The sequence below is a fragment of the Taeniopygia guttata genome, chromosome 2 (assembly GCF_048771995.1).
Source record: "Taeniopygia guttata chromosome 2, bTaeGut7.mat, whole genome shotgun sequence".
Taxonomy (NCBI): Eukaryota; Metazoa; Chordata; class Aves; order Passeriformes; family Estrildidae; genus Taeniopygia; species Taeniopygia guttata.
In genome coordinates, this window is record NC_133026.1 from 151,795,956 (window position 1) to 151,818,513 (window position 22,558).

The 22,558-nt window shown below is 60.8% G+C and overlaps 1 protein-coding gene across 4 annotated transcripts; it reads right to left on the reverse strand.

The window, feature by feature from the left end:
• Window positions 1-4,976: 4,976 nt before the first annotated feature.
• On the reverse strand, window positions 4,977-22,312 carry MAF1 (MAF1 homolog, negative regulator of RNA polymerase III). Of its 4 annotated transcripts, XM_072925148.1 has the most exons (9): window positions 22,001-22,312; window positions 20,499-20,670; window positions 17,721-17,849; window positions 14,961-15,204; window positions 10,108-10,229; window positions 6,732-6,851; window positions 5,774-5,899; window positions 5,628-5,691; window positions 4,977-5,597 (listed from the first exon to the last, which is right to left on the reverse strand). In XM_072925148.1, the coding sequence occupies exons 2-8, from the start codon at window positions 20,579-20,581 to the stop codon at window positions 5,670-5,672; spliced, it is 846 nt and encodes a 281-aa protein (XP_072781249.1). In that variant the 5' UTR covers window positions 20,582-20,670; window positions 22,001-22,312; the 3' UTR covers window positions 4,977-5,597; window positions 5,628-5,669. The 4 variants fall into 4 exon arrangements, with proteins under 4 accessions (XP_072781249.1, XP_072781248.1, XP_041570065.2 ...); XM_072925147.1 differs by having other exon boundaries at window positions 4,977-5,691; XM_041714131.2 differs by having other exon boundaries at window positions 4,977-5,691; window positions 14,961-15,105; window positions 22,001-22,309.
• Window positions 22,313-22,558: the final 246 nt, after the last annotated feature.

Genomic DNA, 22,558 nt, shown 5'->3' on the forward strand with positions numbered 1-22,558 from the left:
TCCCTTTATCCATGGCAAAAATCCCTTTATCCATGGGAAAAATTCCTTTATCCATGGCAAAATCAATTTTTCCATTGGAATATCCCTTTTCCATGGGAAAAATCCATTTATCCCTGGGAATGTCCCTTTATGCATGGGAAAAATCCCTTTATCCATTGGAATATCCCTTTATCCATGGGAAAAATCCCTTTATCCATGGGAATATCCCTTTATCCATTGGGAAAATCCCTTTATTGAGTGGAATATTCCTTTATTTATGGCGAAATTTCCTTTGTCCATTGTAATATCCCTTTATCCATGAGAATATTCTTTTATCCATGGGAAAAATCCCTTTATCCATGGCAATATTCCTTTATCCATGGGAATATCCCTTTATCCATGGGGAAAATCCCTTTATCCATGGCAAAATCAAGGGATTGTTCCCATGGATAAAGGAATATTCCCATGGATAAAGGGATTTTTCCCATGGAAAAGGGATATTCTAATGGAAAAATTGATTTTGCCACGGATAAAGGAATTCCCATGGATAAAGGGATTTTCCCCATAAATAAAGGGATTTTTCCAATGGATAAAGGGATATTACAATGGATAAAGGAATTTTCCTCATAAATAAAGGAATATTCCAATCCATAAAGGGATTTTTCCAATGGATAAAGGAATATTCCAATGGATAAAGGAATTTTCCCCATAAATAAAGGGACATTCCCACGGATAAATGGATTTTTCCCATGGAAAAGGGATATTCTAATGGAAAAATTGATTTTGCCATGGATAAAGGGATTTTTCCCATGGATAAAGGAATATTCTCATGGATAAAGGGATTTTTCCTATGGATAAAGGGATATTCCCATGGATAAAGGGGTATTCCCGTGGATAAAGGGATATTCCCATGGATAAAGGAATATTTCCCATAAATAAAAGGATATTCCAATGGATAAAGGGACTTTTCCAACGAATAAAGGGATATTCTAACGGATAAAATGATTTTCCAAAGCATAAAAGGATTTTCCCAATAAATAAAGAGATTTTCCAATGGATAAAGTCGGGTTGGGAGTCCCAACCCCTGCGGGAACGGCGACATCCCAGGGGGATCCCCCCGGAATTGGGGGCAAATCCCAGGAATCCTTTACTGGGAGTGGAATTCCAACCCCAGATTTTTCCTGATCCAGATCCCAAGGGAGGCACAGGTGGCACCCCCTGATCCAGATCCCAGATCCCAAGGGAGGCACAGGTGGGACCCCCTGATCCAGATCCCAGATCCCAAGGGAGGCGCAGGTGGGACCCCTGATCCAGATCCCAGATCCCAAGGGAGGCACAGGTGGGACCCCCTGATCCAGATCCCAGATCCCAAGGGAGGCACAGGTGGGACCCCCTGATCCAGATCCCAGATCCCAAGGGAGGCACAGGTGGGACCCCCTGATCCAGATCCCAGATCCCAAGGGAGGCACAGGTGGGACCCCCTGATCCAGATCCCAGATCCCAAGGGAGGCGCAGGTGGGACCCCCTGATCCAGATCCCAGATCCCAAGGGAGGCACAGGTGGGACCCCCAGATCCAGATCCCAAGGGAGGCACAGGTGGGACCCCCTGATCCAGATCCCAGATCCCAAGGGAGGCACAGGTGGGACCCCTCTGATCCAGATCCCAAAGGGAGGCACAGGTGGGACCCCCTGATCCAGATCCCAAGGGAGGCACAGGTGGGACCCCCTGATCCAGATCCCAGATCCCAAGGGAGGCACAGGTGGGACCCCCTGATCCAGATCCCAGATCCCAAGGGAGGCACAGGTGGGACCCCTCTGATCCAGATCCCAGATCCCAGATCCCAAGGGAGGCACAGGTGGGACCCCCTGATCCAGATCCCAGACCCCAAGGGAGACACAGGTGGGACCCCCAGATCCAGATCCCAAGGGAGGCACAGGTGGGACCCCCTGATCCAGATCCCAGATCCCAAGGGAGGCACAGGTGGGACCCCCTGATCCAGATCCCAAGGGAGGCACAGGTGGGACCCCCCGATCCAGATCCCAAGGGAGGCACAGGTGGGACCCCCTGATCCAGATCCCAGATCCCAAGGGAGGCACAGGTGGGACCCCCTGATCCAGATCCCAGATCCCAGATCCCAAGGGAGGCACAGGTGGGACCCCCGATCCAGATCCCAGATCCCAAGGGAGGCACAGGTGGGACCCCCTGATCCAGATCCCAGATCCCAAGGGAGGCACAGGTGGGACCCCTGATCCAGATCCCAGATCCCAGATCCCAAGGGAGGCACAGGTGGGACCCCCTGATCCAGATCCCAGATCCCAGATCCCAAGGGAGGCACAGGTGGCACCCCCTGATCCAGATCCCAGATCCCAAGGGAGGCACAGGTGGGACCCCCTGATCCAGATCCCAGATCCCAAGGGAGGCACAGGTGGGACCCCCTGATCCAGATCCCAGATCCCAAGGGAGGCACAGGTGGGACCCCCAGATCCAGATCCCAGATCCCAGATCCCAAGGGAGGCACAGGTGGGACCCCCAGATCCCAGATCCCAAGGGAGGCACAGGTGGGACCCCCTGATCCAGATCCCAAGGGAGGCACAGGTGGGATCCCTCTGATCCAGATCCCAGATCCCAAGGGAGGCACAGGTGGGACCCCCTGATCCAGATCCCAGATCCCAAGGGAGGCACAGGTGGGACCCCCAGATCCAGATCCCAAGGGAGGCGCAGGTGGGACCCCCTGATCCAGATCCCAGATCCCAGATCCCAAGGGAGGCACAGGTGGGACCCCCTGATCCAGATCCCAGATCCCAAGGGAGGCACAGGTGGGACCCCCAGATCCCAGATCCCAGATCCCAAGGGAGGCACAGGTGGGACCCCCTGATCCAGATCCCAGATCCCAAGGGAGGCACAGGTGGGACCCCCTGATCCAGATCCTAAGGGAGGCACAGGTGGGACCCCCTGATCCAGATCCCAAGGGAGGCACAGGTGGGACCCCTGATCCAGATCCCAAGGGAGGCACAGGTGGGACCCCCTGATCCAGATCCCAGATCCCAAGGGAGGCACAGGTGGGACCCCCTGATCCAGATCCTAAGGGAGGCACAGGTGGGACCCCCTGATCCAGATCCCAGATCCCAAGGGAGGCACAGGTGGGACCCCCTGATCCAGATCCCAGATCCCAGATCCCAAGGGAGGCACAGGTGGGACCCCCTGATCCAGATCCCAGATCCCAAGGGAGGCACAGGTGGGACCCCCTGATCCAGATCCCAGATCCCAGATCCCAAGGGAGGCACAGGTGGGACCCCTGATCCAGATCCCAAGGGAGGCACAGGTGGGATCCCCTGATCCAGATCCCAAGGGAGGCGCAGGTGGGACCCCCTGATCCAGATCCCAGATCCCAAGGGAGGTGCAGGTGGGACCCCCAGATCCCAGATCCCAGATCCCAAGGGAGGCACAGGTGGGACCCCCTGATCCAGATCCCAGATCCCAGATCCCAAGGGAGGCACAGGTGGGACCCCCAGATCCCAGATCCCAAGGGAGGCACAGGTAGGACCCCCTGATCCAGATCCCAAGGGAGGCACAGGTGGGACCCCCTGATCCAGAGCCCAGATCCCAAGGGAGGCACAGGTGGGACCCCCTGATCCAGATCCCAGATCCCAGATCCCAAGGGAGGCACAGGTGGGACCCCCAGATCCCAGATCCCAAGGGAGGCACAGGTAGGACCCCCTGATCCAGATCCCAAGGGAGGCACAGGTGGGACCCCCAGATCCCAGATCCCAAGGGCGGCACAGGTGGGACCCCCAGATCCCAGATCCCAAGGGAGGCACAGGTGGGACCCCCCGATCCAGATCCCAGATCCCAAGGGAGGCACAGGTGGGACCCCCTGATCCAGATCCCAAGGGAGGCACAGGTGGGACCCCCTGATCCAGATCCCAAGGGAGGCACAGGTGGGACCCCCTGATCCAGATCCCAAGGGAGGCACAGGTGGGACCCCCTGATCCAGATCCCAAGGGAGGCACAGGTGACCCCCTGATCCAGATCCCAGATCCCAAGGGAGGCACAGGTGGGTCCCCCAGATCCAGATCCCAAGGGAGGCACAGGTGGGACCCCTGATCCAGATCCCAGATCCCAGATCCCAAGGGAGGCACAGGTGGGACCCCTCTGATCCAGATCCCAGATCCCAAGGGAGGCACAGGTGGGACCCCTGATCCAGATCCCAGATCCCAAGGGAGGCACAGGTGGGACCCCCTGATCCAGATCCCAGATCCCAGATCCCAAGGGAGGCACAGGTGGGACCCCCTGATCCAGATCCCAGATCCCAAGGGAGGCACAGGTGGGACCCCCTGATCCAGATCCCAGATCCCAAGGGAGGCACAGGTGCCCCCCAGCCTCAGGCCCAGGGCTCACCTGGCCCAGGTGAGATCCCAGCAGGAAAAGCAGAGCCGCAGCAGACGGAGAGCAAAGCCAAACTCTTGAAACACACGGACTCGGGATGGGGGGCAGGGGGGCAGTTCCTGGGCGGGGGATTTGGGGTTTTCCCCCGGGCAGGGCCGGGATGGACGGACGGAGCCCCTCAGGAGCCCGGGCAGGCGGGACGGGGATCAGTGCAGCCGAAGGCAGGAGCCATAAAGTGCAGCGAAGCTTCCGGAGCTCCCGGCGCGGCTCCGGCAGCGGCTCCGGAGCTCCGGGATTCCTGGGGGGCTCCGGTGTCCGGGGGGAACACGGGGACACCGTGGCACCAGGGTGGGACACGGCTCAGGAAGGACCAGCGGCGCTGGGACAGGGCCGGGTCCTCTCCCGGTTCCATTGCTGGTTTGGTTGCCAGTCCTGGCTCCGTTCCTGGTTCCTTTCCTGGTGCCGGTTCTGTTCCTGGTTCCGTTCCCAGTTCCGGTTCTATTCCTGGTTCCATTCCCAGTTCTGGTTCTATTCCTGGTTCCGTTCCCAGTCCCGGTGCTGGTTTGGCTCCCAGTCCCGTTCCCGGTGCTGGTTCCGTTCCTAGTCCCGGTGCTGGTTCCATTCCCAGTCCCGGTGCTGGTTCGGTTCCCAGTCCCATTCCCGGTGCTGGTTCCGTTCCCAGTCCCGGTGCTGGTTCGGTTCCCAGTCCTGGTTCCATTCCTGGCGCCAGTTCCGTTCCTGGTTCAGTTCCCAGTCCTGGTTCTATTCCTGGTTCCATTCCCAGTCCCGGTGCTGGTTCGGTTCCCAGTCCTGGTTCCATTCCCAGTCCCGTTCCCGGTGCTGGTTCCGTTCCCAGTCCCGTTCCCGGTGCTGGTTCGGTTCCCAGTCCCGGTGCTGGTTTGGTTCCCAGTCCTGGTTCCACTCCCAGTCACATTCCTGGTGCTGGTTCCGTTCCCAGTCCCGTTCCCGGTGCTGGTTCGGTTCCCAGTCCCGGTGCTGGTTCCGTTCCCAGTCCCGTTCCCGGTGCTGGTTCGGCTCCCAGTCCCGTTCCCGGTGCTGGTTCGGCTCCCAGTCCCGTTCCTGGTGCTGGTTCGGTTCCCAGTCCCAGTCCCGGTGCTGGTTCCGTTCCTAGTCCCGGTGCTGGTTTGGTTCCCAGTCCCGTTCCCGGTGCTGGTTCAGTTCCCAGTCCCGGTGCTGGTGCTGGTTCAGTTCCCAGTCCATTTCCAGTCCCGTTGCCGGTTCCGTTGCTGGTTCCGTTCCTGTTGCCGGTTCCGTTCCGGTGTCTCGGATCCCACCGGGAATCTCACATGCACATCACCTGCAGCCTGGAAGGAGGCCAGGACAGGGAGGGTCACCTGCTGCCTCACCTGCGGCCCCGCCCCGGCCCCGCCCCGCCCGCCCGCCCACCTGTCCTCCTCGATGGCGCCGCCCTCGCCGCCCTCGGGGTCGCCGCTGTCGTCCTTCTCGGCGTCACCCTCGCCCAGCTCCATGTCCAGCTCGGTCCCGGTGTCCGGCCGGGTGTAGGCGTAGCCACTGCGGGAAGGGAGGAATTCCAGGGAATGCCCTTGGGAATGGCCCCTGGAATTCCAGGGAATCCCCTCGGGAACAGCCCCTCACCTTGGAATTCCAGGGAATCCTCTCAGGAACAGCCCCCCACCCTGGAATTCCAGGGAATCCCCCCCTTGGGAACAGCCCCCCACCCTGGAATTCCAGGGAATGCCCTCGGGAACAGCCCCCCACCCTGGAATTCCAGGGAATGCCCTCGGGAACATCCCCCCACCCTGGAATTCCAATGAATGACCTCGGGAACAGCCCCCCACCCTGGAATTCCAGGGAATCCCCTCCTTGGGAACAGCCCCCCACGCTGGAATTCTAGGGAATCCCTTCCTTGGGAATGGCCCCTGGAATTCCACGCAATCCCCTCGGGAACAACCCCCCACCCTGGAATTCCAGGGAATCCCCCCCTTGGGAACAACCCCCCCACCCTGGAATTCCAGGGAACGCCCCCCCTTGGGAATGGCCCCTGGAATTCCAGGGAATGCCCTCGGGAACAGCCCCTCACCCTGGGATTCCAGGGAATCCCCCCCTCGGGAACACCGCCTCTCCCACAGAATTGCAGGGAAACGCCCTTGGAAATGGATCCCGGAATCCCCTTGAGAAAGGCCCTCAGAATTCCAAAGAATCCCCTCAGAAATGAGGTCAGGGAAGGAACCCCCTTGGGAATGCCCCCTGGAATTCCCTGTGGAATGCCCTCCAGAATTCCGGGAATCCCCTGGGGAATGCCCCCTGGAACCCCCTGGGGAACATCCCCCGGAATTCCGGGAACCCCCCAGGGAAGATCCCGGAATCCCGGGGCGGGGCGCACCTGATGGAGCGGCAGGTGAAGAAGACGATCCTCTTGAGCCTCTTGTTGTAGAAGAAGTAATTGAAGGACCAGAGGCTCCCGTCCTCCCCGAAGGGATCCGAGTCCAGGTCCGGGTTGTAGCTGGGAACGGGAACGGCGGGAATGTCACGGGATTGGGGATGGGAACAGTGGGAATGTCACGGGATTGGGGATGGGAACAGCGGGAATGTCCCGGGATTGGGGATGGGAACAGCGGGAATGTCACGGGATTGGGGACGGGAACAGTGGGAATGTCACGGGATTGGGAATGGGAACAACGGGAATGTCACGGGATTGGGGACGGGAACAGCGGGAATGTCACGGGATTGGGGACAGGAACAGCGGGAATGTCACGGGATTGGGGATGGGAACGGCGGGAATGACATGGGATTGGGGACGGGAACAGTGGGAATGTCACGGGATTGGGGATGGGAACAGCGGGAATGTCACGGGATTGGGGATGGGAACAGCGGGAATGTCACGGGATTGGGGACGGGAACAGCGGGAATGTCACGGGATTGGGGACAGGAACAGCGGGAATGTCACGGGATTGGGGACAGGAACAGCGGGAATGTCACGGGATTGGGGATGGGAACAGCGGGAATGTCACGGGATTGGGGATGGGAACAGCGGGAATGTCACGGGATTGGGAACAGCGGGAATGTCACGGGATTGGGAACAGTGGGAATGTCACGGGATTGGGGATGGGAACAGCGGGAATGTCACGGGATTGGGAACAGCGGGAATGTCACGGGATTGGGAACAGTGGGAATGTCACGGGATTGGGGATGGGAACAGCGGGAATGTGACGGGATTGGGGATGGGAACGGCGGGAATGACATGGGATTGGGGACGGGAACAGCGGGAATGTCACGGGATTGGGGATGGGAACAGTGGGAATGTCACGGGATTGGGGACAGGAACAGCGGGAATGTCACGGGATTGGGGACAGGAACAGCGGGAATGTCACAGGATTGGGAATGGGAACAACGGGAATGTGACGGGATTGGGGATGGGAACAGTGGGAATGTCACGGGATTGGGGACAGGAACAACAGGAATGTCACGGGATTGGGGATGGGAACAGTGGGAATGTCACGGGATTGGGGATGGGAACAGCGGGAATGTCACGGGATTGGGAACAGCGGGAATGTCATGGGATTGGGGATGGGAACAGCGGGAATGTCACGGGATTGGGGATGGGAACAGCGGGAATGACACGGGATTGGGAATGGGAACAGTGGGAATGTCACGGGATTGGGAACAGCGGGAATGTCACGGGATTGGGAACAGTGGGAATGACACGGGATTGGGGATGGGAACAGCGGGAATGTCACGGGATTGGGAACAGCGGGAATGTCACGGGATTGGGAACAGCGGGAATGTCACGGGATTGGGGACGGGAACAGCGGGAATGACACGGGATTGGGAATGGGAACAGCGGGAATGTCACGGGATTGGGGATGGGAACAGTGGGAATGTCACGGGATTGGGAACAGCGGGAATGTCACAGGATTGGGAACAGCGGGAATGTCACAGGATTGGGGACAGGAACAACGGGAATGTCATGGGATTGGGGATGGGAACAGTGGGAATGTCACGGGATTGGGAACAGCGGGAATGTCACGGGATTGGGGATGGGAACGGCGGGAATGTCCCGGGATTGGGGATGGGAACAGCGGGAATGACACGGGATTGGGGACAGGAACAGCAGGAATGTCACGGGATTGGGGATGGGAACAGTGGGAATGTCCCGGGATTGGGGATGGGAACAGTGGGAATGTCACGGGATTGGGGACAGGAACAGCGGGAATGTCACGGGATTGGGGATGGGAACAGCGGGAATGTCACGGGATTGGGGACGGGAACAGCGGGAATGTCACGGGATTGGGGACAGCGGGAATGTCATGGGATTGGGGATGGGAACAGCGGGAATGTCACGGGATTGGGGATGGGAACAGCGGGAATGACACGGGATTGGGAATGGGAACAGTGGGAATGTCACGGGATTGGGAACAGCGGGAATGTCACGGGATTGGGAACAGTGGGAATGACACGGGATTGGGGATGGGAACAGCGGGAATGTCACGGGATTGGGAACAGCGGGAATGTCACGGGATTGGGAACAGCGGGAATGTCACGGGATTGGGGACGGGAACAGCGGGAATGACACGGGATTGGGAATGGGAACAGCGGGAATGTCACGGGATTGGGGATGGGAACAGTGGGAATGTCACGGGATTGGGAACAGCGGGAATGTCACAGGATTGGGAACAGCGGGAATGTCACAGGATTGGGGACAGGAACAACGGGAATGTCATGGGATTGGGGATGGGAACAGTGGGAATGTCACGGGATTGGGAACAGCGGGAATGTCACGGGATTGGGGATGGGAACGGCGGGAATGTCCCGGGATTGGGGATGGGAACAGCGGGAATGACACGGGATTGGGGACAGGAACAGCAGGAATGTCACGGGATTGGGGATGGGAACAGTGGGAATGTCCCGGGATTGGGGATGGGAACAGTGGGAATGTCACGGGATTGGGGATGGGAACAGCGGGAATGTCACGGGATTGGGGACGGGAACAGTGGGAATGTCCCGGGATTGGGGATGGGAACAATGGGAATGTCACGGGATTGGGGATGGGAACAACGGGAATGTCACGGGATTGGGGATTGGAACAGCGGGAATGTCACGGGATTGGGGACAGCGGGAATGTCACGGGATTGGGGATGGGAACAGCGGGAATGTCACGGGATTGGGGATGGGAACAGCGGGAATGTCACAGGATTGGGGACAGTGGGAATGTCACAGGATTGGGGATGGGAACAGTGGGAATGTCACAGGATTGGGGATGGGAACAGCGGGAATGTCACGGGATTGGGGATGGGAACAGCGGGAATGTCACAGGATTGGGGACAGTGGGAATGTCACAGGATTGGGGATGGGAACAGTGGGAATGTCACGGGATTGGGGATGGGAACAGTGGGAATGTCACAGGATTGGGGATGGGAACAGCGGGAATGTCACGGGATTGGGGATGGGAACAGTGGGAATGTCACGGGATTGGGAACAGTGGGAATGTCACGGGATTGGGGATGGGAACAGTGGGAATGTCACAGGATTGGGGATGGGAACAGTGGGAATGTCACGGGATTGGGGATGGGAACAACGGGAATGTCACGGGATTGGGGACAGGAACAGCGGGAATGTCACGGGATTGGGGACAGGAACAGCGGGAATGTCACGGGATTGGGGATGGGAACAACGGGAATGTCACGGGATTGGGGACAAGAACAAGGGGAATGTCACGGGATTGGGGACAGGGCCGGGACCCCCTGGCACGGGGCAGGTACCTGTAGATGTCACACTCGGCCAGGCAGATCTCCTCATCCACCGCGTCCCACAGCAGCGGCTTCAGCGCCTTGAAATCCTCACGCACGGCCGAGAAGAGGCTGCAGTTCACGGCATTCACCACCTGCAACACGGGAACAGCGGGACGTGGGACACGGAACGGGGACAGGGACACGGGAACGGGGACAGGGACATGGGAATGGGGACAGGGACACGGGAATGGGGATGAAATCCTCGCGCATGGCCAAGAAGAGGCTGCAGTTCACGGCATTCACCACCTGCAACACGGGAACAGCGGGACGTGGGACACGGAACGGGGACAGGGACACGGGAACGGGGACAGGGACACAGAGCGGGACAGGGACACGGGAATGGGGACAGGGACAGGGAACGGGGACAGGGACAGGGACACGGGAACGGGGACAGGGACAGGGAACGGGGACAGGGACAGGGACACGGGAACGGGGACACAGGAACGGGGATGAAATCCTCGCGCACGGCCGAGAAGAGGCTGCAGTTCATGGCATTCACCACCTGCAACACGGGATTGGGATGTGGGACAGGGAACGGGGACAGGTACACAGGAACAGTGGGATGTGGGACACGGAACAGGGACAGGGACACGGGATGGGGACAGGGACATGGGAATGAGGACAGAGACACGGAACAGGGACAGGGACACAGAACGGGGACAGGGACATGGGAATGGGGACAGAGACACGGAACAGGGACAGGGACACGGGAACGGGGACAAGGGACACTGCAACGGGGACAGGGACACGGGAACGGGGACAGGGACACTGGAATAGGGACAGGGACACGGGAACGGGGAAAGGGACATGGGGATGGGGACAGAGACACAGGGACGGGGACAGGGACATGGGAATGGGGAAAGGGATACGGGGACAGGGACATGGAACAGGGACAGAAACACAGAATGGGAATAGGGACACGGGAATGGGAACAGGAACACGGACAGAGACACGGAACGGGGACAGGGACAGGGAACGGGGACAGGGACATGGAACGGGGACAGGGACACGGGACAGGGACAGAGACATGGGAACGGGGACAGGGACACAGAACGGGGACAGGGACACAGGAGCTGGGACAGGGACATGGGAACGGGGACAGGGACACGGGAATGAGGACACAGGAATGGGGACAGGGACACGGAACGGGGACAGGGACACTGGAATAGGGACAGGGACACGGGAATGGGACAGGGACACGGGAACAGTGGGATGTGGAACACGGGACGGGGACAGGGACACGGGACGGGGACAGGGACACGGGACGGGGACAGAGACACGGGAATGGGGAAAGGGACACAGGAATGCAGACAGGGACACAGGGATGGGGACAGGGACACAGAAATGAGGACACAGGAACGGGGACAGGGACACAGAACAGGGACAGGGACAAAGAACGGGGACAGGGACACGGGAATGGGGACAGGGACACAGAACAGGGACAGGGACAAAGAACGGGGACAGGGACACGGGAATGGGGACAGGAACACAGGGACGGGGACACAGAACGGTGACAGGGACACGGGAACGGGAACAGGGACACAGGAATGCAGACAGGGACACAGGGATGGGGACAGGGACACGGGAATGGGGACAGGAACACAGGGACGGGGACACAGAACGGGGACGGGGACATGGGAATGGGGAAAAGGACACCGGAACAGGGACAGGGACACAGGAGCTGGGACAGGGACATGGGAACGGGGACAGGGACACGGGAATGAGGACACGGGAACGGGGACAGGGACACGGAACGGGGACAGGGACACGGGAATGGGGACAGGGACACGGGAATGGAGACACGGAACAGGGACAGGGACACCAGAACAGGGACAGGGACACAGGGACAGGGACACGGGGACAGGGACACAGGGACGGGGACACAGAACGGGGACAGAGACACGGGAATGGGGACAGCGACACGGGAACAGCGGGACGTGGGACAGGGATCGTGGACAGGGACACAGGAATGGGGCCGGTGGAAATAGCATTCCCAGGGAAATTTGGGATTCCCCAGCCCTGGCAGTGTCCAGAGCCCCTTCCAGAGCCTTTTCCAGGTTTTTCGGGGAGAGCTGCAGAGGTGTTTGGGATGCAGGAGGGACGGGAAACAGGGAATGGCTCCCCATTGAATGGTGGAAATTTGGGATGGAATTCCCAGAGGATCCAGGGCTGCTCCTGCTCCTGCTCCATCCCGGGATATCGGGAGCTGCCCCTCGGAACGGGATCATCCCAGAGATCCCTTCCATCCCAAAGCATGCCAGAATTCCAGGATTTTCCTATTCCATGGCCTGTCTCCTGGTAAATCCCAATTCCTACATCCCCATCCCCATCCTGTGCCATCCTGTCCCATCCCAGTCCCTCCCAGTCCCTCCCAGTCCCTCCCAGTCCATCCCAATCCCATCCCAGTCCATCCCAGTCCCTCCCAGTCCATCCCAGTCCCATCCCAGTCCCTCCCAGTCCCTCCCAGTCCATCCCAATCCCATCCCAGTCCATCCCAGTCCCTCCCAGTCCATCCCAGTCCCATCCCAGTCCCATCCCAGTCCCTCCCAGTCCATCCCAGTCCATCCCAGTCCCATCCCAGTCCATCCCAGTCCCTCCCAGTCCCATCCCAGTCCATCCCAGTCCCTCCCAGTCCCATCCCAGTCCCCCCAGTCCGTACCCAGTTGAGGCTGGGCTCGCGGCTGAACTCGTGGCTGTCCCAGTCCCTCCCAGTCCCATCCCAGTCCATCCCAGTCCCTCCCAGTCCCATCCCAGTCCCTCCCAGTCCCATCCCAGTCCCTCCCAGTCCATCCCAGTCCCATCCCAGTCCCTCCCAGTCCCATCCCAGTCCGCACCCAGTTGAGGCTGGGCTCGCGGCTGAACTCGTGGCTGTCCCAGTCCCTCCCAGTCCATCCCAATCCCATCCCAGTCCCATCCCAGTCCCATCCCAGTCCCTCCCAGTCCATCCCAGTCCATCCCAGTCCCTCCCAGTCCATCCCAGTCCCATCCCAGTCCCATCCCAGTCCCTCCCAGTGCCCCCAGTCCGTACCCAGTTGAGGCTGGGCTCGCGGCTGAACTCGTGGCTGTCCCAGTCCCTCCCAGTCCCATCCCAGTCCATCCCAGTCCCATCCCAGTCCCATCCCAGTCCCATCCCAGTCCCATCCCAGTCCCATCCCAGTCCATCCCAGTCCCTCCCAGTCCCATCCCAGTCCCTCCCAGTCCCATCCCAGTCCCATCCCAGTCCCTCCCAGTCCCTCCCAGTGCCCCCAGTCCGTACCCAGTTGAGGCTGGGCTCGCGGCTGAACTTGTGGCTGTCCCAGTCCCTCCCAGTCCATCCCAGTCCCTCCCAGTCCCTCCCAGTCCATCCCAGTCCCCCCCCAGTCCCATCCCAGTCCATCCCAGTCCCTCCCAGTCCATCCCAGTCCCTCCCAGTCCCTCCCAGTCCATCCCAGTCCCTCCCAGTCCCATCCCAGTCCCATCCCAGTCCCTCCCAGTCCCTCCCAGTCCCTCCCAGTCCATCCCAGTCCCATCCCAGTCCCATCCCAGTCCCCCCCAGTCCGTACCCAGTTGAGGCTGGGCTCGCGGCTGAACTTGTGGCTGTCCCAGTCCCTCCCAGTCCCATCCCAGTCCCTCCCAGTCCCCCCAGTCCGTACCCAGTTGAGGCTGGGCTCGCGGCTGAACTCGTGGCTGTCCCAGTTCCCTCCCAGTCCATCCCAGTCCCTCCCAATCCCACCCCAGTCCATCCCAGTCCCATCCCAGTCCCATCCCAGTCCATCCCAGTCCCTCCCAGTCCATCCCAGTCCCTCCCAGTCCCTCCCAGTCCATCCCAGTCCCTCCCAGTCCCATCCCAGTCCCATCCCAGTCCCTCCCAGTCCCATCCCAGTCCCTCCCAGTCCATCCCAGTCCATCCCAGTCCATCCCAGTCCCTCCCAGTCCCTCCCAGTCCCCCCAGTCCGTACCCAGTTGAGGCTGGGCTCGCGGCTGAACTCGTGGCTATCCCAGTCCCATCCCAGTCCATCCCAGTCCCTCCCAGTCCCATCCCAGTCCCATCCCAGTCCATCCCAGTCCCATCCCAGTCCATCCCAGTCCCATCCCAGTCCATCCCAGTCCCATCCCAGTCCCTCCCAGTCCATCCCAGTCCCATCCCAGTCCCCCCAGTCCCTCCCAGTCCGTACCCAGTTGAGGCTGGGCTCGCGGCTGAACTCGTGGCTGTCCCAGTCCCTCCCAGTCCATCCTAGTCCCATCCCAGTCCCCCCAGTCCCATCCCAGTCCCTCCCAGTGCCCCCAGTCCGTACCCAGTTGAGGCTGGGCTCGCGGCTGAACTCGTGGCTGTCCCAGTCCCATCCCAGTCCCTCCCAGTCCCTCCCAGTGCCATCCCAGTCCCTCCCAGTCCATCCCAGTCCATCCCAGACCCTCCCAGTCCATCCCAGTCCCATCCCAGTCCCTCCCAGTCCCTCCCAGTCCCATCCCAGTCCCATCCCAGTCCCATCCCAGTCCCTCCCAGTCCATCCCAGTGCCCCCAGTCCGTACCCAGTTGAGGCTGGGCTCGCGGCTGAACTCGTGGCTGTCCCAGTCCCATCCCAGTCCCTCCCAGTCCCTCCCAGTGCCATCCCAGTCCCTCCCAGTCCATCCCAGTCCATCCCAGACCCTCCCAGTCCATCCCAGTCCCATCCCAGTCCCTCCCAGTCCCTCCCAGTCCCATCCCAGTCCCATCCCAGTCCCATCCCAGTCCCTCCCAGTCCATCCCAGTCCCCCCAGTCCGTACCCAGTTGAGGCTGGGCTCGCGGCTGAACTCGTGGCTCTCCCAGTCCCTCCCAGTCCCCCCCAGTGCCCCCAGCCCGTACCCAGTTGAGGCTGGGCTCGCGGCTGAACTCGTGGCTCTTGGCGGCGCTGAAGTCGTAGTCGGGCCGGAAGGCCTCGTTCAGGGTGGCGATCAGGTAGAACAGCGTCTTGCGGCTGCACGTGTCGCTCAGCGGGCCCTCGCCCTGCCTGGGGACACAACTGGGGTCACAACTGGTGTCACTGGGGTCACTGGGGTCACTGGGGTCACTGGTGTCACTGGTGTCGCTGAGCGGGCCCTCGCCCTGCCTGGGGACACAACTGGGGTCACAACTGGTGTCACTGGGGTCACTGGGGTCACTGGGGACACAACTGGGGTCACTGGTGTGCCCCCCATTTCCCTGTGCCCCCCATTCCCCAGTGCCCCCCATTTCCCTGTGCCCCCCATTCCCCTGTGCCCCCCATTCCCCAGTGCCCCCCATTTCCCGGTGCCCCCCAGTGCCCCCCATTTCCCGGTGCCCCCCATTTCCCTGTGCCCCCCATTCCCCAGTGCCCCCCATTTCCCAGTGCCCCCCATTTCCCAGTGCCCCCCATTTCCCTGTGCCCCCCATTCCCCTGTGCCCCCCATTTCCCTGTGCCCCCCATTTCCCGGTGCCCCCCATTTCCCATTGCCCCCCATTTCCCTGTGCCCCCCATTTCCCGGTGCCCCCCATTTCCCAGTGCCCCCCATTTCCCTGTGCCCCCCATTCCCCTGTGCCCCCCATTTCCCTGTGCCCCCCATTCCCCTGTGCCCCCCATTTCCCTGTGCCCCCCATTTCCCGGTGCCCCCCATTTCCCAGTGCCCCCCATTTCCCTGTGCCCCCCATTCCCCTGTGCCCCCCATTTCCCTGTGCCCCCCATTTCCCGGTGCCCCCCATTTCCCTGTACCCCCCCCATTTCCCAGTGCCCCCCATTTCCCTGTGCCCCCCATTTCCCTGTGCCCCCCATTTCCCAGTGCCCCCCATTTCCCTGTACCCCCCCCATTCCCCATTTCCCCCCCATTTCCCAGTGCCCCCCATTTCCCTGTGCCCCCCATTTCCCATTGCCCCCCATTTCCCTGTGCCCCCCCCATTTCCCGGTGCCCCCCATTTCCCTGTGCCCCCCATTTCCCTGTGCCCCCCATTCCCCTGTACCCCCCATTCCCCTGTGCCCCCCATTTCCCTGTGCCCCCCATTCCCCATTTCCCCCCCATTTCCCTGTGCCCCCCATTTCCCATTTCCCCCCCATTCCCCAGTGCCCCCCCCAATTTCCGGTGCCCCCCATTTCCCTGTGCCCCCCATTTCCCTGTGCCCCCCATTTCCCTATGCCCCCCCCATTTCCCGGTGCCCCCCATTTCCCTGTACCCCCCCCATTTCCCAGTGCCCCCCATTTCCCTGTGCCCCCCATTTCCCTGTACCCCCCCCATTCCCCATTTCCCCCCCATTTCCCAGTGCCCCCCATTTCCCTGTGCCCCCCCCATTTCCCGGTGCCCCCCATTTCCCTGTGCCCCCCATTTCCCTGTGCCCCCCGTTCCCCCCCATTTCCCTGTGCCCCCCATTTCCCAGTGCCCCCCATTCCCCAGTGCCCCCCATTTCCCGGTGCCCCCCATTTCCCTGTGCCCCCCATTTCCCTGTGCCCCCCGTTCCCCCCCATTTCCCTGTGCCCCCCATTTCCCAGTGCCCCCCATTCCCCAGTGCCCCCCATTTCCCTGTGCCCCCCATTTCCCTGTGCCCCCCATTTCCCTGTGCCCCCCTTTTCCCATTTCCCCCCCCATTTCCCTGTGCCCCCCATTTCCTGATTCCCCCCCATTCCCCGGTGCCCCCCATTTCCCAGTGCCCCCCATTTCCCGGTGCCCCCCATTTCCCGGTGCCCCCCCCATTCCCCTGTGCCCCCCATTTCCCTGTACCCCCCATTTCCTGGTGTGTGCCCCCCATTTCCCGGTGCCCCCCATTTCCCGGTGCCCCCCATTTCCCGGTGCCCCCCCCATTCCCCTGTGCCCCCCATTTCCCTGTGCCCCCCATTTCCCGGTGCCCCCCCCATTCCCCAGTGCCCCCCATTCCCCTGTACCCCCCATTCCCCTGTGCCCCCCATTTCCCTGTGCCCCCCATTCCCCATTTCCCCCCCATTTCCCATTTCCCCCCCATTCCCCAGTGCCCCCCCCAATTTCCGGTGCCCCCCATTTCCCTGTGCCCCCCATTTCCCTGTGCCCCCCATTTCCCTATGCCCCCCCCATTTCCCGGTGCCCCCCATTTCCCTGTACCCCCCCCATTTCCCAGTGCCCCCCATTTCCCTGTGCCCCCCATTTCCCTGTACCCCCCCCATTCCCCATTTCCCCCCCATTTCCCAGTGCCCCCCATTTCCCTGTGCCCCCCATTTCCCGGTGCCCCCCATTTCCCTGTGCCCCCCCCCATTCCCCTGTGCCCCCCATTTCCCTGTGCCCCCCATTTCCCTGTGCCCCCCATTTCCCTGTGCCCCCCATTCCCCTGTGCCCCCCATTTCCCGGTGCCCCCCATTTCCCGGTGCCCCCCATTTCCCTGTGCCCCCCATTTCCCTGTGCCCCCCATTTCCCTGTGCCCCCCATTTCCCTGTGCCCCCCATTCCCCTGTGCCCCCCATTTCCCGGTGCCCCCCATTTCCCGGTGCCCCCCATTCCCCAGTGCCCCCCATTTCCCAGTGCCCCCCATTTCCCAGTGCCCCCCATTTCCCAGTGCCCCCCATTCCCGGTGCCCCCCATTTCCCTGTGCCCCCCATTTCCCGGTGCCCCCCATTCCCCGGTGCCCCCCATTTCCCCCCGTCCCAGCCCCACACCTGCCGGGGCTGAGGCCGGAGCTCTGGGGCGGGGACAGGGCCTCGAGCGCGTGGGGCTGTCCCTCGTGGCAGAACTGCTTGAAGAGCTGCTTGTCGATGCCGGCCAGCTTGCACGAGTAGCTCTCGATCCTGCAGGCGGGCGGCGGGCGGGGATGGGGTCCCAGAGAGCCCACAGACACCCAGGGATCCCACAGAGATCCCACAGAGATCCCAGAGACACCCACAGATCCCAGAGATCCCACACAGGCAGCTGGCGGGGATGGGGTCCCAGAGAGCCCCAGAGACACCCAGAGATCCCACACAGCCCGGGAGGTGGGGATGGGGTCCCAGAGATTCCAGGGATCTCCAGAGAGCTCCAGAGATCCCAGAGATCCCACACAGACAGCGGGTGGGGATGGGGTCCCAGAGATCCACAGGGATCCCCAGGTACACCCAGGGATCCCAGAGATCCCACACAGCCCGGGAGGTGGGGATGGGATCCCCAGAGATCCCAGAAAGCCCAAAGATCCCAGAGAGCCCCAGAGATCCCAGAGATCCCAAAGATCCCAGAGAGCCCCAGAGATCCCACACAGCCCGGCAAGCGGGGATGGGATCCCAGAGATTCCAGGGATCCCCAGGGACACCCAGAGACACCCAGAGATCCCAGAGACACCCAGAGATCCCAGAGATCCCACACAGCCTGGCAGGTGGGGATGGGGTCCCAAAAGATACCCAGAGATCCCAAAGATCACAGAGATCCTAGACACACCCAGAGATCCCAGAGATCCCAGAGACACCCAGAGACACCAGAGCCCTTCCAGGGGGATCCCAGAGATCCCAGAGCCCCCCCCAGAGGATCCCAGAGAGCCCCAGGGGATCCCAGAAATCCCAGAGCCCTCCATGGGGGATCCCGGAGATCCCAGAGCCCCATGTCCATTCCCAGAGCAGCGTTCCCAGATTCCCGGAGCTTTTCCTGGGGACAGAATTCCCAGATTCCCAGGGCAGCATTCCCAACTTCCCAGTCCCTCCTTCCCAGGTTTTCCAGTCGCTCATTCCCAGATTTCCTGGTCCAGTATTCCCAGATTCCCGGAGCGCTTCCCAGTCCCTCATTCCCAACTTTCCAGTCCAGCATTCCCAGATTCCCACTCCATCATTCCCTGCCTCCCAGGGACAGAATTCCCAGGGAGCCTGGTCCATCATTCCCAGATTCCCAGAGCCTTTGGGGCAGCATTCCCAGAGCTTTTCCCGGGGTGACATTCCCAGTTCCCAGAGCCTTTCCTGGGGCCAGCATTCCTGGATTCCCAGCTTTCCCGGTCCCTCATTCCCAGTTTCCCGGAGCTTTTCCCAGTCCAGCATTCCCAGATTCCCGGAGCTTTTCCCGGTCCCTCATTCCCAGATTTCCCAGTCCCTCATTCCCAGGTTTCCCAGTCCCTCATTCCCAGGTTTCCCAGTCCCTCATTCCCAGATTCCCGGTCCCTCATTGCCACGTTTCCCGGTCCCTAATTCCCAGTTTCTCGGGGCATTTCCCGGTCCCTCATTCCCAGATTCCTGGTCCCTCATTCCCAGTTTCCCGGAGCTTTTTCTGGCCCCTCATTCCCAGCTCCCTGGGGACAGAATTCCCAGGTTCCCAGATTCCTGGCCCAGCATTCCCAGAGCCTTTCCCCAGTACAGCATTCCCAGATTCCCAGGGCTTTTCCTGGGACAGCATTCCCAGATTTCCCAGTCCCTCATTCCCAGATTCCCAGAGCCTTTCCCAGGGCGGCATTCCCAGATTCCTGGTCCCTCATTCCCAGGTTTCCTGGTCCATCATTCCCAGTTTCCCGGAGCTTTTCCTGGTCCATCATTCCCAGATTCCGGGGACGTTTCCCAGTCTCTCATTCCCAGATTCCCGGTCCCTCATTCCCAGTTTCCCGGTCCCTCATTCCCAGTTTCCCGGAGCTTTTCCCAGACCCTCATTCCCAGATTCCCGGTCCCTCATTCCCAGTTTCCCGGAGCTTTTCCCGGTCCCTCATTCCCAGATTCCCAGTCCCCCATTCCCAGATTCCCAGTCCCTCATTCCCAGTTTCCCGGAGCTTTTCCCGGTCCAGCATTCCCAGCCTCCCAGGGACAGAATTCCCAGGTTTCCTGGCCCCTCATTCCCAGATTCCCAGAGCTTTTCCCGGTCCCTCATTCCCAGATTCCCAAAGCTTTTCCCGGTCCCTCATTCCCAGTTTCCCGGAGCTTTTCCCAGTCCCTCATTCCCAGGTTTCCCAGTCCCTCATTCCCAGTTTCCCGGAGCTTTTCCGGTCCCTCATTCCCAGGTTTCCCTGTCCTTCATTCCCAACTTCCCAGGGACAGAATTCCCAGGTTTCCCGGTCCCTCATTCCCAGATTCCCAGAGCTTTTCCTGGGACAGCATTCCCAGATTCTCAGGGCAGCATTCCCAGATTCCCGGAGCTTTTCCCAGGGGCAACATTCCTGGATTCCCAGGTTTCACGGTCCCTCATTCCCAGTTTCCCGGAGCTTTTCCCGGTCCCTCATTCCCAGATTCCCAGAACTTTTCCTGGTCCCTCATTCCCAGGTTTCTCAGTCCATCATTCCCAGCCTCCCAGGGACAGAATTCCCAGGTTTCCCGGTCCATCATTCCCAAATTCCCAGGGCATCTCCCAGTCCCTCATTCCCAGATTCCTGGCCCCTCATTCCCAGGTTTCCCGGAGCTTTTCCCAGTCCCTCATTCCCAGATTCCCGGTCCCTCATTCCCAGGTTTCCTGGCCCCTCATTCCCAGATTCCCAGTCCCTCATTCCCAGGTTTCCCGCCGACCTGCCGATGATGTGCGCGTCGCCGGTCTCCACGGTCAGCTGGGAGTTGATGGCCTCGAAGCTGGAGTTCTCCAGCAGCTTCATCCTCCCCCGCCGCGGTTCCGGAGCAATTCCCGGGGAATTCCCGGAACAATTCCTGCCGGGATTCCCGGAATTCCCTCCCGGCGCCGCAGCTGCCAATGGGGAACGGGAAATTTCCCAAAGCCGGCGGGAAACGGGCAGGGAGAGGGAGGGGAAAATGCAGGAATGGGAATGGGAAAAGAGGAGAAAATGCAGAAATGGGGACGAAAAGGGGAAAGGGGAAAAGAGTTAAAGTCCAAAAACGGGAATGGAAAATGGAAAAAAAGAGGAAAAGTCCAGGGGGGAAAATGGAAATACAGAAATGGGAGTGAAAAACGGGAAAAAAGGGCAAAACAAGAAACGGAAAAATGAAAGGGAAAATAGGAAAATGCAGAAATGGGGATGAAAAAGGGAAAGGGGAAAACAGAAAAAGTCAAAAACGGGAATGGAAAATGGAAAAACAGGAAAAGTGCAGTGGGGAAAAATGGAAATACAGAAATGGGAGTGAAAAATGGGAAAAGAAAAAAAGGGCAGAACAAGAAACGGAAAAGTGAAAGGGAAAATAGGAAAATGCAGAAATGGGGATGAAAACGGGAAAGGGGAAAACAGAGAAAGTCAAAAATGGGAATGGAAATGGAAAAAGAGGAAAAGTCCAGGAGAGGGGGGAATGGAAATACAGAAATGGGAGTGAAAAACGGGAAAAAAGGGCAAAACAAGAAACGGAAAAATGAAAGGGAAAACAGGAAAATGCAGAAATGGGGATGAAAAAGGGAAAGGGGAAAACAGAGAAAGTCAAAAAACGGGAATGGAAAATGGAAAAAGAGGAAAAGTCCAGGGGGGAAAAGTGGAAATACAGAAATGGGAGTGAAAACCGGGAAAAAAGGGCAGGACAAGAAACAGAAAAATGAAAGGGAAAATAGGAAAATGCAAAAATGGGGGTGGAAACGGGAAAGAAAAATAAAAGGAAAGCGAAATAAAAAGGAGGAACAGGAACTGAAGGAGGAAGAGCAGCTTCAGGTGGAGCTGGCAGGGGCACCGCAAAGGGGGAAAAGGTGACAGGCGGAGAGGGAGGCGCAGAGAGGGAGGAGGAAAGAAAAGAGGGGAAAAAAGACGGAAAAACGAAAAGAAAAAAGAGGAAAAAGAAAAAGACGCGGAAAAATCTCCCCCGCCACAGGAAGCGCCTTCCCGGCGTGCCCCGCGCGCCGACTACAGCTCCCGACATGCCCCGCGCGGCGCATAGCAGCGATGCATCGGCGGACTACAGCTCCCGGCATGCCCCGCGCGGGCGGCCCAGCCTCGCCACCGCTGGACTACCGCTCCCATCCTGCCCCGCGGCTGCGCGCGGCGCTAGGCCGCGCCTGGGCGGCGCGGGGTACGCCGGGAGCTGTAGTCCGCGCGGCTTCAGGGCGCGCAGAAGAGGGGCGGCGGGCCGAGCGGGCTTACCGGCGCGTCCTGCTCCCTTATCGGTGCCTCCTCGCCGTGGCAGCGCCTTCAGGCTCGGGGCGCTTGTAAAGGGAGGCGTCTCCGGGGAAAGCTCGAGGAGGGCGAGTGCGCCGCGGCCGCCGTCCGCCGTCTGGCGCCGGCCCACCGGGCCTCCGCCCACCTCGACATGTCCCCGAGTGCTCGGGAGACGGCGCGAGCGGCCGAGCGAGATGCTGGGAATCCCCCGGAGCGAGCGGGCGAGCGGGCGACCTTCTCCTGCGGCACCGGACGGCAACAGCGGCAGCGGCGGCACCGCCCCGCCCGCCCCGCCCGAGGGGCGCCCGCGGCCCGCGATCCTATTGGCTAGAACACCCGTCAATCACAACCGCTCTCGCCTTTCATTGGCCAACACCAACGTCAGTCCGCGCAGAGCCCGCGGCCCCGCCCACCGCGGGGGCGCTCGGCGCTGCCATTGGCCGGCGCGGACAAAGACGGGGGGAGCGCCTGTCAATCACGGCGGGGCGGGGGCGTGGCCGAGGCGGAACGCCCCTCCCCCGGAACTCCCGCGCGCGCGGCCGC